The sequence below is a fragment of the Harpia harpyja genome, chromosome 16 (assembly GCF_026419915.1).
Source record: "Harpia harpyja isolate bHarHar1 chromosome 16, bHarHar1 primary haplotype, whole genome shotgun sequence".
NCBI classification, from domain to species: Eukaryota; Metazoa; Chordata; class Aves; order Accipitriformes; family Accipitridae; genus Harpia; species Harpia harpyja.
Window position 1 is genome coordinate 33,582,477 of NC_068955.1, and position 14,143 is coordinate 33,596,619.

Consider the following 14,143-nt stretch of genomic DNA (forward strand, 5'->3'; position numbering starts at 1 on the left):
CAGATCAACATTGTATCTTCAAATGGGTGGGGTTTTTTCAAATTTGTTGCAAAACAATTATTGAAATATATCCAGACCTCAAAGCACCACACAGCATATACACCTGACTTTCCAGGCCTCTAATGCTAAGTATTAAGGAAAAAAATTACTACAGAATGAACTTAAGATTTCTTAAAGATGAAAATTGGAGATACTTAACTCTGTTTCCTAAGCCACTCCTGTATGTCCCCTCCCTCCCAAAAGCTTAGCACTCGAACTGGCACACAATTCATCCTTCCCACTGACCCTTTTGCCCTTCCTCTCCTCTCCTCAAGCTTGGCGAGGGTAAAGAAAAAGCAGCCAGTAACTCAGGAAAGGCTCATTTAATGGCTGCATCTCCTGCTTTGGTGACCTTCTGGTTTCCTAGAACAGGAAAGATCCAGCAGCACTTTAAACATGCAGCTCAAATGAAACACAGTACATGCAAACATCAGCAGATTGAGCACACCGATTAGGTGCACTGTTAGCAGGATTAGTCGCACATGTGTGCTCAGCTCACTTCAGCTACAGAAAGTCGAGAACTGCACTGCATTTCATAGCAGAAAAAAATTAGTGCCACTCATTGAATAAACAGTCATTTCAAGTAAGGCCCCACTAGCAGCACAGGTAATAAACTTGAAGCAAACAGCAAGGAAGAAATTGTCAAAATAACTAGTTATAAACAGTGACCAAATTTACTAGTAACTCAGACACACATTTGCTGAATAAGTATTTTCCAATGAAATTGCTCACTGTTGTGGTCAATGTTTTACAACAGAAGCAATGTAACATCTATGACAGACTAGCAGACAGTAAAAGCAGGGCAAGGCCAACATTAGTTAATAGCAATAATAAAAACATTATAGAATAACACCACTAAAGTCACATTAACTGTAAGACAAGCTTCAACTATGAGCGAGCTTGTATTTGCTTTTAGGGAAGTTTAGTCACTTACGGACTCAGCATAATTTTAACCTTATTTAAACCTGTGCAAAGTAATAATGTATTTTTAGTAAAGAGCTAAGCAACAGCTAGGGAGTGTCCTTAACAACTAAATGGCTGGTAACATAATATACCACCAGAGGAAAGCAACACAATTCCAGGCTTTTCTATTAGAATTCAGAACTACAACAGTACTATCAAATAAAAATGAAACATATTATTCAGTCTGACTGCAGCTAATCAGCAGTATCATTTACAAGGATGCCTGGAAAAAAAAAAAAAACAACAGGGTGACATGAAACAGTAGGAACATAAGAATTAATTGGAACTGAGTAAGTATTCCTCAGTGGTGAGGAATAACAACAAAAAAGGCAAGACAGACCTGTTCATGCCTGTGAAAGGGTCAGAACTCCACTCCCTCCAAGCAGGACAGGCAGCCTGAAAGAAACCCTAATGAGACATTAGGGCCCTGCATAAGGGTTTACACTGAACCCCCAAGTTACATCAACAGGACAGAAACTCACACTGTTGTTTACTGATCTACTGTGGACACATTCCAGCTGCTGACTGAAACAATGAGCCAAGCGAAAAAAAAAAAAAAAAGAAAAAAGAAAAAAATATACAGTTTTGTGTTCTTAAGAGAGCTTGGCACTGACTTTTGGGGAGGCTCCAGGAAAGCCAAGCAGAACAAGAAATGCTGGAGCCAAAGGAAATCTTTGATTAGCTGGAAAGGGTGTGATCAATATTAAAAACTTGTTTGCAAAGCAAATGCCCTACTCCAACAGAAGACAGATGACAGATCCTGACACCTCTGAATTCCAGCCCCACTTCTTCCAAGCTCACTTGGCCTCTAGAGGCAAAACGTTTTTTGTTTTTTTTTTAAAAAATACGTTCCTCATCCTTCTCATCTAAAATGATTTTTTTAAAGTTACCTGATGAGTATGTGATGGTACTTGCACAACCCTTTTAAAATAGAGCACCAAATGTTACTAAGATGTCAGCAAGAAGGACCTATCTGAAAATGAACAACTGAGGACTCTAATTGGAATCTAAATCTGAAAAGTAGCCAGCTGTCTGACAGGACAGTTACCTCTCATGGTTTAGTACCTCTACGTTTGCTTTTGGTTTCAAATCATGCTGTTGCCTGAGGAGATGACTGCAATAATTGGATTGAGTAACTGAAGAAAGGATGAATCTCCTTCAAATTCTCAAGCTCTTTCTTGGCACTCAAACTTGATTTGCAGTGGTGTAAGTATACATATAGGAGCACAATGGCTTTGTTAATAGCATCAGGTTTACTGCTCTTGCTTATCTCAAAATATTTTACTTTAACTGCTACATTTCTGAGAAGTCATAGAATTGTAAAAGCCAGGGGAAGATTCTCAGTTTACTAAAGGACAAGAATATGGTAAAAAATAAGGTACTTTATTTGGAAGTACCAATAGCATGTCTTTCTAGAAAAAACACCATCCTCAGTTTGCTGCCACTACACAAAATTGTGTATTAAGTTTTGTGAATTTTTGGCAATAAACTGAAAAAATGTTCAAAGCACCTATCATTCAAGGTAAAAAGTATTTCAAAAGATTGAACAAGATGAATTCACCCTACAACCTGTAGGATCTAAGAAACTAACAGCTGGTATGCAACTTCAGCAAGTCACTAAGTCCAGAGACTAAACACGAGAAGCATCAACTCCTGATTGTTTGATCTAAAGAAGAACTCTGACTTCTTATCGACTCATTTAAGAACACTTCACTGTGGTGTCTAACCTAGGCTGAGACTAATTGGAGGTTAGACAAGGTGAAATATTTTTGTAATATTGTAATTTTTCCTCAACCTAGAAGTCTCATTAAATAGCACAATGATTTGATTTCACAAAAATGAAGAGCATCTCCTGTAGTCAGCGAGAATCCTAAAGAACACCACAAAGGATTTTATATCCACATTAAACTGGCATTTAGTAACTAGAAGTTTAAGTTACTTACCTGAAAGAGTATAAAGATGAGGAAGAGCTCATACACAACACTGACACACAGCCAAAACCTCCAGTAAGCTACAGAAACAAACGGGATATTAGCAAGCTTTCAAGCAAAACAGCAGTCAATTATTCATTTACTGTAATATAACTAAACACTTCAAGAAGAGATGCTCCCACCAACAAATTATAAAGCCCAGCATTCAAGTAAAGTGTTCACCATCCTTCCTAAAGTGTATAACCAGAAAGGCTTTTTAACTACCAGATGGGCTGCTATGTAAATTTGCCAGAATTGCTCAGGCCATGACCTGGATCTGTGAGGATGGACCAGGATCCATAAGAACGCTTCATCCCAATGAACTAAGTATTTAAGAATTAGAAGGAATGATACATGCCACTTGCAATGCTTTCTAGCAGTCTTTGGAAGAGAACTATATCCTTCTTGAACTAATCTAATTTCTTTCTCCAAGATCTCATGGAACCAACTTTGGTTTTCCCAGCCCTATCACGGCTAACGTGCTTTGCCAACTTCTGCCTATGTACTGCTAAAACAGACAAGACTAAGACTGGCAGGAGGAACCACTGCTTTTACTTTTGTAAGCCCGTCTTCTTACCGTGAAGACAAGGTTGTTTCCTCAAGGGGCAGAAAGCATTTCAAAATACCAAAGATATTTTCACTTTTACTAGGAATTAAATAAATTTTAAAAAAGTACCAAAGGTTTAGCAGGTGCTAGATGCAAGACCTATGAGATCATCTGAAACTCTTCATAAGAGAAATATCATGCAAAACTCAGCTACTTCAGAGTCTGCAGTTGGTTTTCACCCTCCCAAGATGTGCTATTACAGATCTTCTCACACTGAAGCAACACCTGAATCTAAAGGGTACACAAATTAAAGTATTTGTACACTTCCAGCTCCATCATCGTCACCTCAGTTCTTCTGAAAGACTCAGTCCTCAGGTAATAGGCTCTCTGACTGTCCTGGGTACAAGCCTTGTGGTCCATGGGCTGCATTCATGCCCCTAATTCATCCTACTCCACCCAGAGTCTGGTTTGGCCTCCATTCCATAAGGTGATTTCTGGGCTCTGAAATCTCATCCAGCGTTTTTGTTAACTCCTATACAAGAGGAAGCAGGTTAATGCAGAGCCAGTATGTGTATGGAGTGCTCCAGCATTTTTTCCTAACCACATCCAAAAATTTACACAAGGTTTTTCAGCAAAACTTGACTCATTCCAAGTGGATATTTAAATTTCTCAGCAACATCACATACTAATTACTCTGGAATGATTTGAATAGACTTTCCTTCAGGTGTTTCCTGTTTACACTTATAAAACAGAACTCTTCTTCCATGGTTACATCTAGGTGATAGTTAGAATTGGATTGGGTCAAAGACGAATCAAGAGAGTCATTCATATGGTTGAGTGGAAACAGCAAGCTATTCCACCTGCATGAATATGGTTTGCCATGAAGTAAAAAAAAAAAACCAAGAACCTTAAGGCCCAATTTGGGCATTTATTAACTCCAGGGCAACTTAGGTATGTTAATGCTTAAAAGCAGGACCATGATATAAATAATGCAAGAACTAAACAAACTCCAGGCTTGCAAACATACTTGTTTATCAGCTCAGAACCTGAAATCAACTAGCCATGGTGTTGCAGAGCTTGGTGGAGGCTTGTTTGACCCCCGAAACAAAAATAAGTGTTGTCTTTGCCCACCCCCCCCCACAAAAAAAGAAATTCCACGTTTTTAAAAGAACTCTCTAACAGCCTGCTTCTGACACCATCATTAAAATAGATTGAAATGTGAGAAGGCGTGACCTTTTTTCAGCAAAACTGCTAAATTAATTTCATAAAAAATGGCCTACTTTACACTTTTAGAAAAAAAAAAAAGGAAAAATAAGTGAGGCAGGTGTGGCCTGGGTAACGGGAAGTTCAGCGCTCTGTAACAGCTTTCACTGGAAATTTGGAACTTTTAAGATTTTTACTTAAAAGTCTACAAACATAATTGTCATTTCTTAATTATGCAATATGAAGTGTCTTCTTAGGGGTCAGTCATTAAAAAACCAAACCTCTAAACACACATTATGAGGTGGTTTTGTCCCTTGGTCTCCTTGAGGGAAGGAAAAGCAGAGTTCAGCCTACCTGCTCCTTGGTGAGGCAATAGCTAGTGCCTCTTGTGCAGCTGTCCTTACACAGAAGTTGTAAAAACAGTTACTTGAGACTTCTGTCCTTCCTTCAGATTTGATTAACTTTCAAATCCACTGGCAAATTTCACTTGGAAGGACTGACCAGGAGCATGCATGCACCTTCTTGTCTTTCTAGAATGCAGCTTAGGAAAAACAAACAAGCAAAAAAACCCTCCATTGGTCAAAAGATTATTTGGAAGAGAGGAACCTCTCCCCAAACCAGCACCACTGCACTGCTGAAAAATACTTTAGCCTTTTGAATGCGAGCCTGCAGGACAGAAATACAGTGGTGACTTTAAGGTGATTAAAAAAAATCTTTTTAAAAGTGATTAAAATTTTAAAGTTTGATAATGTGTTTTCTATCCTTTCCTATAATGGCAGCATACCTTGAAGAGTAACCATTATGTTCAAGCCAGAAGAATTAACCTTTCATTAACACACTTCTCCCACATGAACTAAGCATTGTTTCCTTCCAACATCACCTTCAGACTAGGAGCCTTAAAAAAAAGCTGAGTTTTTTCTGACCTATAAAGCCTTGTATGACAATTTTTACACTACTCAGACATAAATGTGGCAGACTAGTTCTGAAACTGATATACATACAGTTCAGAAAGCAGAAAAATCTAAATCCTTATCTGAGCTTTTCTTCTCCTATATATGTAGGGTTCTGGCAACAGATGATCTGCAGCTGCTGATTATGCTCAGCAATACTACATAATAAAAAAAAAAATACAATCTGGTTATAATTTAGTGTGCTTTCTCCCTGGCTGACCTAAGTACCCAAGAGGTTTTGAAGACTACTTTATATCTGTACGTGTACGCCAGAAACAAGATGTTTTCAAAGCTGTACAAACACTATGTTCTCTGTCTTCCTGGACTGGCCTCATCTTTAGCTATAAAGTTATTTTTGGCATACCTCTAATATTTGTTTTCCTTAAATGCACCTGTCACCATGAACCTTCCTCAAATTAAGACTATCTTCCTGATTAAGTAGGCTTCAACTAATCATTTACATACCTGATAGTTTAGTGATTACTATGCTCAAACACTGAACCGTTGCCATTGTAGGGAGACTTGAAAACACAAGATGAAAACTTAACAAGAGGGCGCTGCCTGGCTGAGTGCACAACCAGCCACTTACTCCTATTTAGCAACAGAGGTTTGAGTTTGACCTATGCCACCTGAAAGGCTAAATGAGTAAAGAAAAAAATTCCAAGGAAAGTAGACTTACATTGAGGGGGGGAGACTAAAAGCAAAACTTGTTGCTTTAGCAAAACCAACAGTGAGTTGGCATACACGAGCTGTGTATAAATAAATTAGGTGGAAAAACACCAAGTAAAAAGAGCTATTTAAACAGAACAACATTAGGCACAAAAACCAGACAAAAATATAAAACATCTCTGAGCTGGTCATAAATAGGTACACACATACTGAATAATAGGGCTCCAAAAATCACCTGACAGAAGCAGGGCACGAAACCTAGCTACTTTTATGATACAGCTTGAAGAGTTCACGTAACACATCTGATGTGGCTGTATGTGATCGTAGTGACCTCACTGACCCAAAGGCTTCTTTCTGCCCTATAAATGGAAGCAGTGCACACCAGTGGCCTGTGCTGCCAGTTCCTTTGAGATGAGATCTTTCTCCCGGAACAGCACCACAAAGCTAAGGTCAAAGACTTGATTGCCTGATGGGAACTTCCTAATACGCCCCTCTAACTGGAAGAGCTGACGCTGAATCTCACGGGGCTGCAATGCCATGCTCTCTGCTACCTGCTAGAGCCTTCCCACAGGAGACGTATGGAGAAAGACTGCCATTCTCCTTTCAACAGGCACCCAGATGTCTTGCTGTGACTGTGGAAGTATCTGCTACCGTAGCAAACTGCTATAGCCCCTGAAAACCACTCTTCAAAAATCATCCCGTCAAACAAGATAGAGGAAAGGTGAAGTTAAGACAAAAGATGTCATGAATACACTCAATATTTGAAGTGATTGAATACATGGGAACTTCTTCAATCACCCTGTTCATGGACGATTTGATTCTGCTGAAAGATACTCAGCTTCAGTCCAGTAACTGCTGTTTCCAAGACAGGAGCATACAGAGGTGGTAGACGTTGGCTCAGTCTACACTAAAAGTTTGCTGCAGAGATCTCTGACCTTTGGACTTTCCCCATCCAATTTGTACTACGTTGTTCTAGGGAATAAAAATTACTTCCATCCCAGACAAAACCACTGGATGTTCTAAAACTGAAAGCACCCAAACATCACTGGTGTCCTTAAAAGGAGTAATTTGTCTTATAGGAGGAACCAGAATTAACTGTAACAGAAAAGAAAGACTAAAAACTGCTATTTAATAAGACCTCAGAAATGCAAACTTCTGAATAAAACCTTAAGTTTGCAGAGGTGTGCTGTGGGCATTGCTCTAGAACAGCATCTGCTTTGATTGAGGTTTTTAACATGTCTGCTGTTTCTCATATAGAACAGCATTCCTAAACTTTACAGTTTAAAGGTTAATTTTTTGGCATAAGAAATACTTATAGCTGTATTTGACTGTAGGAGAGACTAATGCTTTCAGGAATATTATGTAAGCCTATATATATTCCCTTAATTATTTCTCAATGATTCACATCTAAAAATAGGCAAAAGATCAAAGATACTAAAACATTTTCATACTTCATCTGATATAACACTACATGGAAGAGGTTTTGTGTTGTGCTTTCAAATGCTTTCAAGACTTACAGTCTTACTAGAAATCTTTAAAATCATAATCAAGGGCTTCTAATTTACCGGTTATTGTGGATAATGGACATACAGTAAAAGGAGCATAGTGCTCCAGCAACCGGATACATGGTCAGAAGTGCAGTCCTATTATAGAAAGGAGGGGGGGGAGGGGGAGGGATACACAGGGGAAGTTAAGGTTTCGAGAATCTAGCAGTTCACACAAAGCTTTTGCTAATAACAGGAAGCCAAAACAGGGAGACAAAAAAAAATCCTATGCTACATGCAGATTGAAAGCACAGAACGATCGCTATGCTGTTTGCAGACTCAGAGTCTATGTGCTAAGTGTGCAGTGTTAATGAACCTATATTATTATTATTTAAAATTACCACCTACCTTCTCTACAAGTAACACAAATATTTACATTCACCATAAACCATGCAATTTATCAGAAACATTTGAATGACTTAAGCAACGTAAATTACCTGGATGAGGTCTTGAAAATGGTCCATCTTTAGCTTGTGTAACTCCAAAACATAAGAAAACCAAAATACTGGCAACAATACCTCTGAAAGTGAAAAACAGAACAAACTGTTCATATTGCTTCATCTTCCTAATGAAATTGTAATTTATATTCTTTGATGTAAAAAATGTCTGGTCTGTTTCTTAACTACTAAGCATGTCAATCGTAAGTAGATGACTTTTGAAAATTATATATCAGGGAAACAGGTATAAATTCTTATACTTCTAAGCGTGGTTTCATGACAGACTGTCGCAAACGCCAAACTTTAGCCATCCGTCCTTCTCCCTTCCTCCTCAGTAACTGCATGCTTCCATTGCTTCCATTTTGCTGTCATTTACTAGTATCTGGCCAGCCAAGCAAGGAGCCTGATCTGGCTGAGAACTCATCCAGCAAAAACAAAAGAGCAGTTCCTTGATCCACATGATGGGCCTTAGCCTGCAGGTGATCGTGAGAGGCACAAGCCAAATGCTTCCCTATGTATTTGAGAAGCTTTCATGCCCACTTTGTCAGAAAGACACTTAAAATTTAGCAGTGAGAAAGCTCTCAAGTTAGAGAGCTTCTCATTGCTCCAGTAAAATTGCAGTAAAATTTAAAAGTGAACTGTTGAACTTGTCACCACTCCAAAACATTTTCTTAGTCAACTAAAGACAAGAAGGAGCTTGTAAGACCAAACCGCCACTGGTGCTATTTCAAAAGCTAGAACTATAATATAGAGCTTAACAGAATGTAACAGAGACATTAAAGAAAAATAAGAAATATCAGACCATGGGCCCAAGTATACCAAAGACCCACAATGTCATCCCAAAACCCTAAGCCCAGACCTGCACAGTTTTGTCATCCTCAGCAAGGTAAGACCTAAATAAGGGCTGCCGCAGTCCTGCTGTGTGCCTCCTTCCAGGAGGCAGAATTTTCTGCATTACCAGAATGAGATGGTACAAGGACTGATCTGGCTGAAAACTAACCTAGGAAAAAACCAACTTCTATTCAGTTGGCTTGGCTCACCTCTCTCCCAAGGAAGGAACACAGCAGTCCCCAGTTAAGGCTAAACCATCAGCTTAAGCCAATGTGGAACAGAACCCTTAAGGGCAGCCAGAAGGCTCCAGGAAGAGATCCTTACTGTTCAAACAGCAAACTAAGCAAGCAACATTCGAGATCCAGGATTTGAAACCCACTGATCACATACAGTATGCTTTTCAATAAAGTTTTGTTTTGCAAGTAAAAGAAAAATGAGAAAATGCAAATACTCATGTCTGAATGCCTGACCCTTGCCATCAGGAACACCACTCCTTCAGTATGCAGTAGAGACCTCAAGAGACTGAGATGCGAGTTAGGTGGGTGAGGTCTGGAATTTAATTTCAAGGTACCTAACATCAACTTAAAATTCTCCTGAGATTTTAAGTAATTGAGATTTTAAACTTCTTACATGCACAAAATGGCATTTCTTTTTCAGGGGGCACCACTTGTTTTTCAAGAAGATAAGACCCCATGGTCTATACTTGGGCATGTTCCTTTAGTCTTAATGAATGGAACAGTATAATGCAATCCAAAAATGCTCTTTTTTCTACATCTGAACTCCCAATAGAACTTTCATGCTTCCTCATATTACCTGCTTAAGAGCTGGCTGAAGAGAGAGATAATTGAGAAATACCTCACTACATTGTAGGATAAGTGTAGGCCACGTTTGCAGTAAATGATGCAACCCTTGACTGTAAATAAAATGGCTATGTTTGCAGGAGCCACAGAAAATACCCAATAATTTTGCTTTTATTAAGGAAATATTACATACAAGAAGCAATAGTAGACTATTCATGCTTTAAACATTTCAAAATCTTATTTCAAAATAAAAACCAAAAGGATTTATGAAAACTATTTTGCAACATTCACCTCTGAGTATAAAAAGTTTGTGCTTCCTGAAAATAAAAATAGGTTCTACTTAACAGATGCAACTCAGTTATTTTATTTGCTTTATGACACTGGGAAGCACAACAGAATTAGCTACTGAATGAAACAGCTAATAGATAGTGCCATCATGATTTTCAAAGATGAAGATGCTAAAAAGTTTCAGCTGATCTCAAATAATGAGAATATTCTGCATTTTGAGTCACTAGTCTGTATTTGGAAATACCAGGACTACAAATTTACATTTACACAGAATAGTCTGCATTCTGTATCATGTAACAATGCACATCTCTTTGTTCACTATCATTATGCTCAGCCATGAACCAAAATGTCCAAGATCATTGTTTCAGGCCTTGTGAGGGTAATTTTCCCAAAGCTGGAGATAACCTGAATCTAAATCACCACAGGAACTTAGTTATGTTCCTTTTTCTAAAATCTACTCTCAGCCAAACAGCAGCTGCAGCAGCTGTGCTGAAATAAGCTGGGATTTCAGCTATATTATTTTACTTCAAGTTCACCATGAGAAGTTTTGAAGAAGAAAACAAATTTGCATAATAACCATGTCAGCTCCATTATCTTTTTTTTCCCTGTGGTAAATAAATTTCTCCCCTTAACATCATCATACTGCCTCCTTATGAAGCTTTCAAAGCCTAACCAGCCTGCTGGCTTACCATGGCTTGAGGTAAGAACTTCTCTAGGATTTGGGGGGGACGGTTCTTCAAACTACCCCTGCAGGCAGCCTGGATGGATGCAGCTAATGTATCTTCCTGGGCTAACATATTTTCTTTAGCAGCAGATAGTAAAGGTGCCTACAAAAATAATTTTAGCACTTAACCAAATAAGAAAGGGCAAACATGGCAACAGTTTCACTAGTGCAAACAAGCTATTGCTTGTGTTATTTTAAGAGTCATTCAGAGACACAAGACAATGAAGCTTGTCTGTGAGTATCTGTATATTGTCCTTTGTTCTAGGCTCTTAACAAGACAGCTCCCACTCCCTGTCCCTTCCCTGGCTGTATCTACAGTAGCATGACTGGTACAATCCCCTCAGTGGTGTCACAAGCTGAAGAACTGGTAGACTGGCAGATGGAGGTCTAGCCTCCTTGTTACCTTGTTTTCTCTGTGGGTGTTCAGCAACAGGAGGTAGAGATCATCAACTTGTAAATACACATACACCTAGATTTGTTACCATGGCTGAGCAGTTATTGCCAAAAACTGGTGTAGAAAGGCATCTTAGAAGTGAGACTGTCATGGCCTGAAATTCAATGTACAACCCTCATGCATACAGGATTTTAAACCCGAATGTGTTTTTTTATAAACAAAATATTAACTTTTTTCCTAAGAACGCCCACTCAGCATTCAAAGTATTTTGGAGATGTGGATTTCTTCCACTGCCATTGTATGCAAAGGAGGTTGCTGAATATTTATTTAGCTACCCTCAGAGCTGGAGCTCAGTCCTGTCAGCTCCTCCTGGGTGCTTAATGGCAGAGAAGTTGACAGTTGTCAGACGGGGTGGACTATTTCAAAGCTGCTTTGAATGCTGTAGGAACTGTGTGAATAAAAGGTCTCATCGATCAGACAGGCTTCAGAGCGCAACATCTCTTTGGCTAAAGTAGTAAATTTTCAGCTGTCTCTACAACAGAGGCAATCTGGTCACATACACATGATCACATCAACATTTTTGTGTATGATCCTAATGAACTTTAACTAGATTTACATATAAAACGTTTCTATAAATCTTATCTTAAAAAAATAAATTCCTCCTTTAGTTGCCCTAACATGCTGCAGGAAGAAAAATGGCACTCAAATGTCAGCATATAAACAGATGCAAATATAAATCTTTGCTATAGATACCACGCCCCATGACCTCACAGGTTCATGTTCTAATTTGTTTTTTGTCCATCATTTCTCCTGATGACTTATTGCATGAATCCAGCCACTCACCCTGCCCTCAGCTGCTTGTGTAAGTGACTGCATGAAGCACTTTTATAGGGGAGAAGACAAGAGCCTCAGATGACTTCCTATTGCTTTAGCTAGTCCAGGAAACAGCAACAGCAGCTAGCAGAGCAATTTGTATACTTTGCTTCAATTTAATCATAGAATCATAGAATCATTTAGGTTGGAAAAGACCTTTAAGATCGAGTCCAACCGTTCTGCTCTAATCACCTAATGCAGTTCACAGGCACTATGGCACCTCTCAGCAAGAGCTTAAGAACAAAGGAGGTTTAAGTGTTTGCAAGCATGTATTTAGACTTTGCACCTAAGCACCGAAAACACTGCTCCACTGTCATTGTGCAGTAGTTGGAAATAAAAAAGCATGACAGCCAGAGATACTGCTCATTGGTAATAAAACTACTTCTGTTCGTTAAGCAGGCAAGTGTTCCCATGAAATATTTGCACACAGTGACAGCCTCATGCAGGCCAAAATTTTAGATCAAAACACACAACAGCTCTACATTAAGGCTGAAAAAGATCTCAGGGTAGGATAAGGTATTTTAAGTTATGGAAGCAAAAATAAAAATCTGTGAAAACTGGGGATATGGATATACTTACGCAAGTTGTGACCATCTCACTCCTGCTCTGAAATGCCTCTTTTTATTCAAACGTACACTTAAAGAGCCACATAAAATTGGTCAGGAACAAGGAGATATGAGCACAGCAGGCACACGGATGCTAAGGAAGGTAAGGACAACGGCTGGGACATGAATTGAGCTGGAATCCTTCATGCTTAATGGTGATAAACTTGGCATAGCACTTACCTCAAAGACCTCAGAAAAGAGATTTAATTGGGACCAGACAGGAGTTCACTGAAAATTGACTCAGCATAAGGAGTGTGCTGAACAACACAGACACTTCCATCTGTTTTGTAAATCACGGCCAAGGCAACAGAGGTGAGCTTAGGAAAAGCCCACAGGACTTGTGCATTATGTCTGCATTGATCTTTAGCTTGGATGTAGAAATGATTTGACCAAATTAACTACCGTCTCAGACTTCGTCATGTAGCATGAATGACTGTGGCAATAGCGTAAGGGTGCAGCATGAGTGGAAAGAGAGATGCATTCTTCAAAACCAATTAACGTAAACCAGTATTTGGAAGACCGTATACAATTCTCAGGATGCCGCTTTTCAAGTATTTTTGCACCTAGATATTGCAGGCAGTATTCCACAAGCAGCGATACAGAAGTGATCAAAGAACATTCACTACTCATTGTCTGTTATGATGCTGTTACATTGATTTTAACAACTGGGCACATTCTTCCCTGCACTGAATATGCAGAAAGCAACTTCTATTTCATGAAAGAAAGGCTAGTCTGCTGATTAATCTTCCCTGGTTTTGTTTTTATTAAAGCAGTAAAGGCTCTAATCTCAATAATAAGATATTCCACTGAGTCACCTTAGATGTGTATTACTCCCTAACGATGTGTCATCACTTCTCTTTCAGCTTTTCCCCTTCTTTATTTTTGAACTGCCATTCCAAAGAATGTCACGCCACCATCCGCTCCCCAGACTCGCTCGTTATAACTGGGAATAAAATGGCATTTATTCACACCAAAGCCTCGCAGAAATTTTCCCAGCTCCAGACAGGGCACTGTGTTCCAACTTGTTCCATTTCACCCACACACATAAAAATACAAACCCTCAACTCAGCACACGTGTGAGTGTGAATTAAATTAGCTACATCTATTGTGTAACTGACAGAATAACAACCAAGATCACCTCAGGAAACACCCTAATTCCTGCATCTCCATGACAATGAATACTATATCCTGAGTCACTTTAAAAAAATGTAAAAAATAGGAAGAAACCCTTTAATAGCAAGGGGAAAAAAAAAAAAAAGCAGTATATTTAAGCAACCAGACTGGTAGAAAACAGAATGATTTTCAT

At 38.9% G+C, this 14,143-nt stretch overlaps 1 protein-coding gene across 4 annotated transcripts in view; it reads right to left on the reverse strand.

The window, feature by feature from the left end:
• PTDSS2 (phosphatidylserine synthase 2) overlaps positions 1-14,143 on the reverse strand; it is a 43,304-nt gene that overhangs the window by 17,642 nt on the left and 11,519 nt on the right. For all 4 annotated transcript variants that reach the window (XM_052811040.1, XM_052811041.1, XM_052811044.1 and 1 more), the window contains exons 3-4: positions 8,323-8,405; positions 2,946-3,013 (exon numbers count right to left, since the gene is read on the reverse strand). In XM_052811040.1, coding sequence (XP_052667000.1) covers positions 2,946-3,013; positions 8,323-8,405 — 151 coding nt within the window. The remainder of the gene's footprint in view (positions 1-2,945; positions 3,014-8,322; positions 8,406-14,143) is intronic.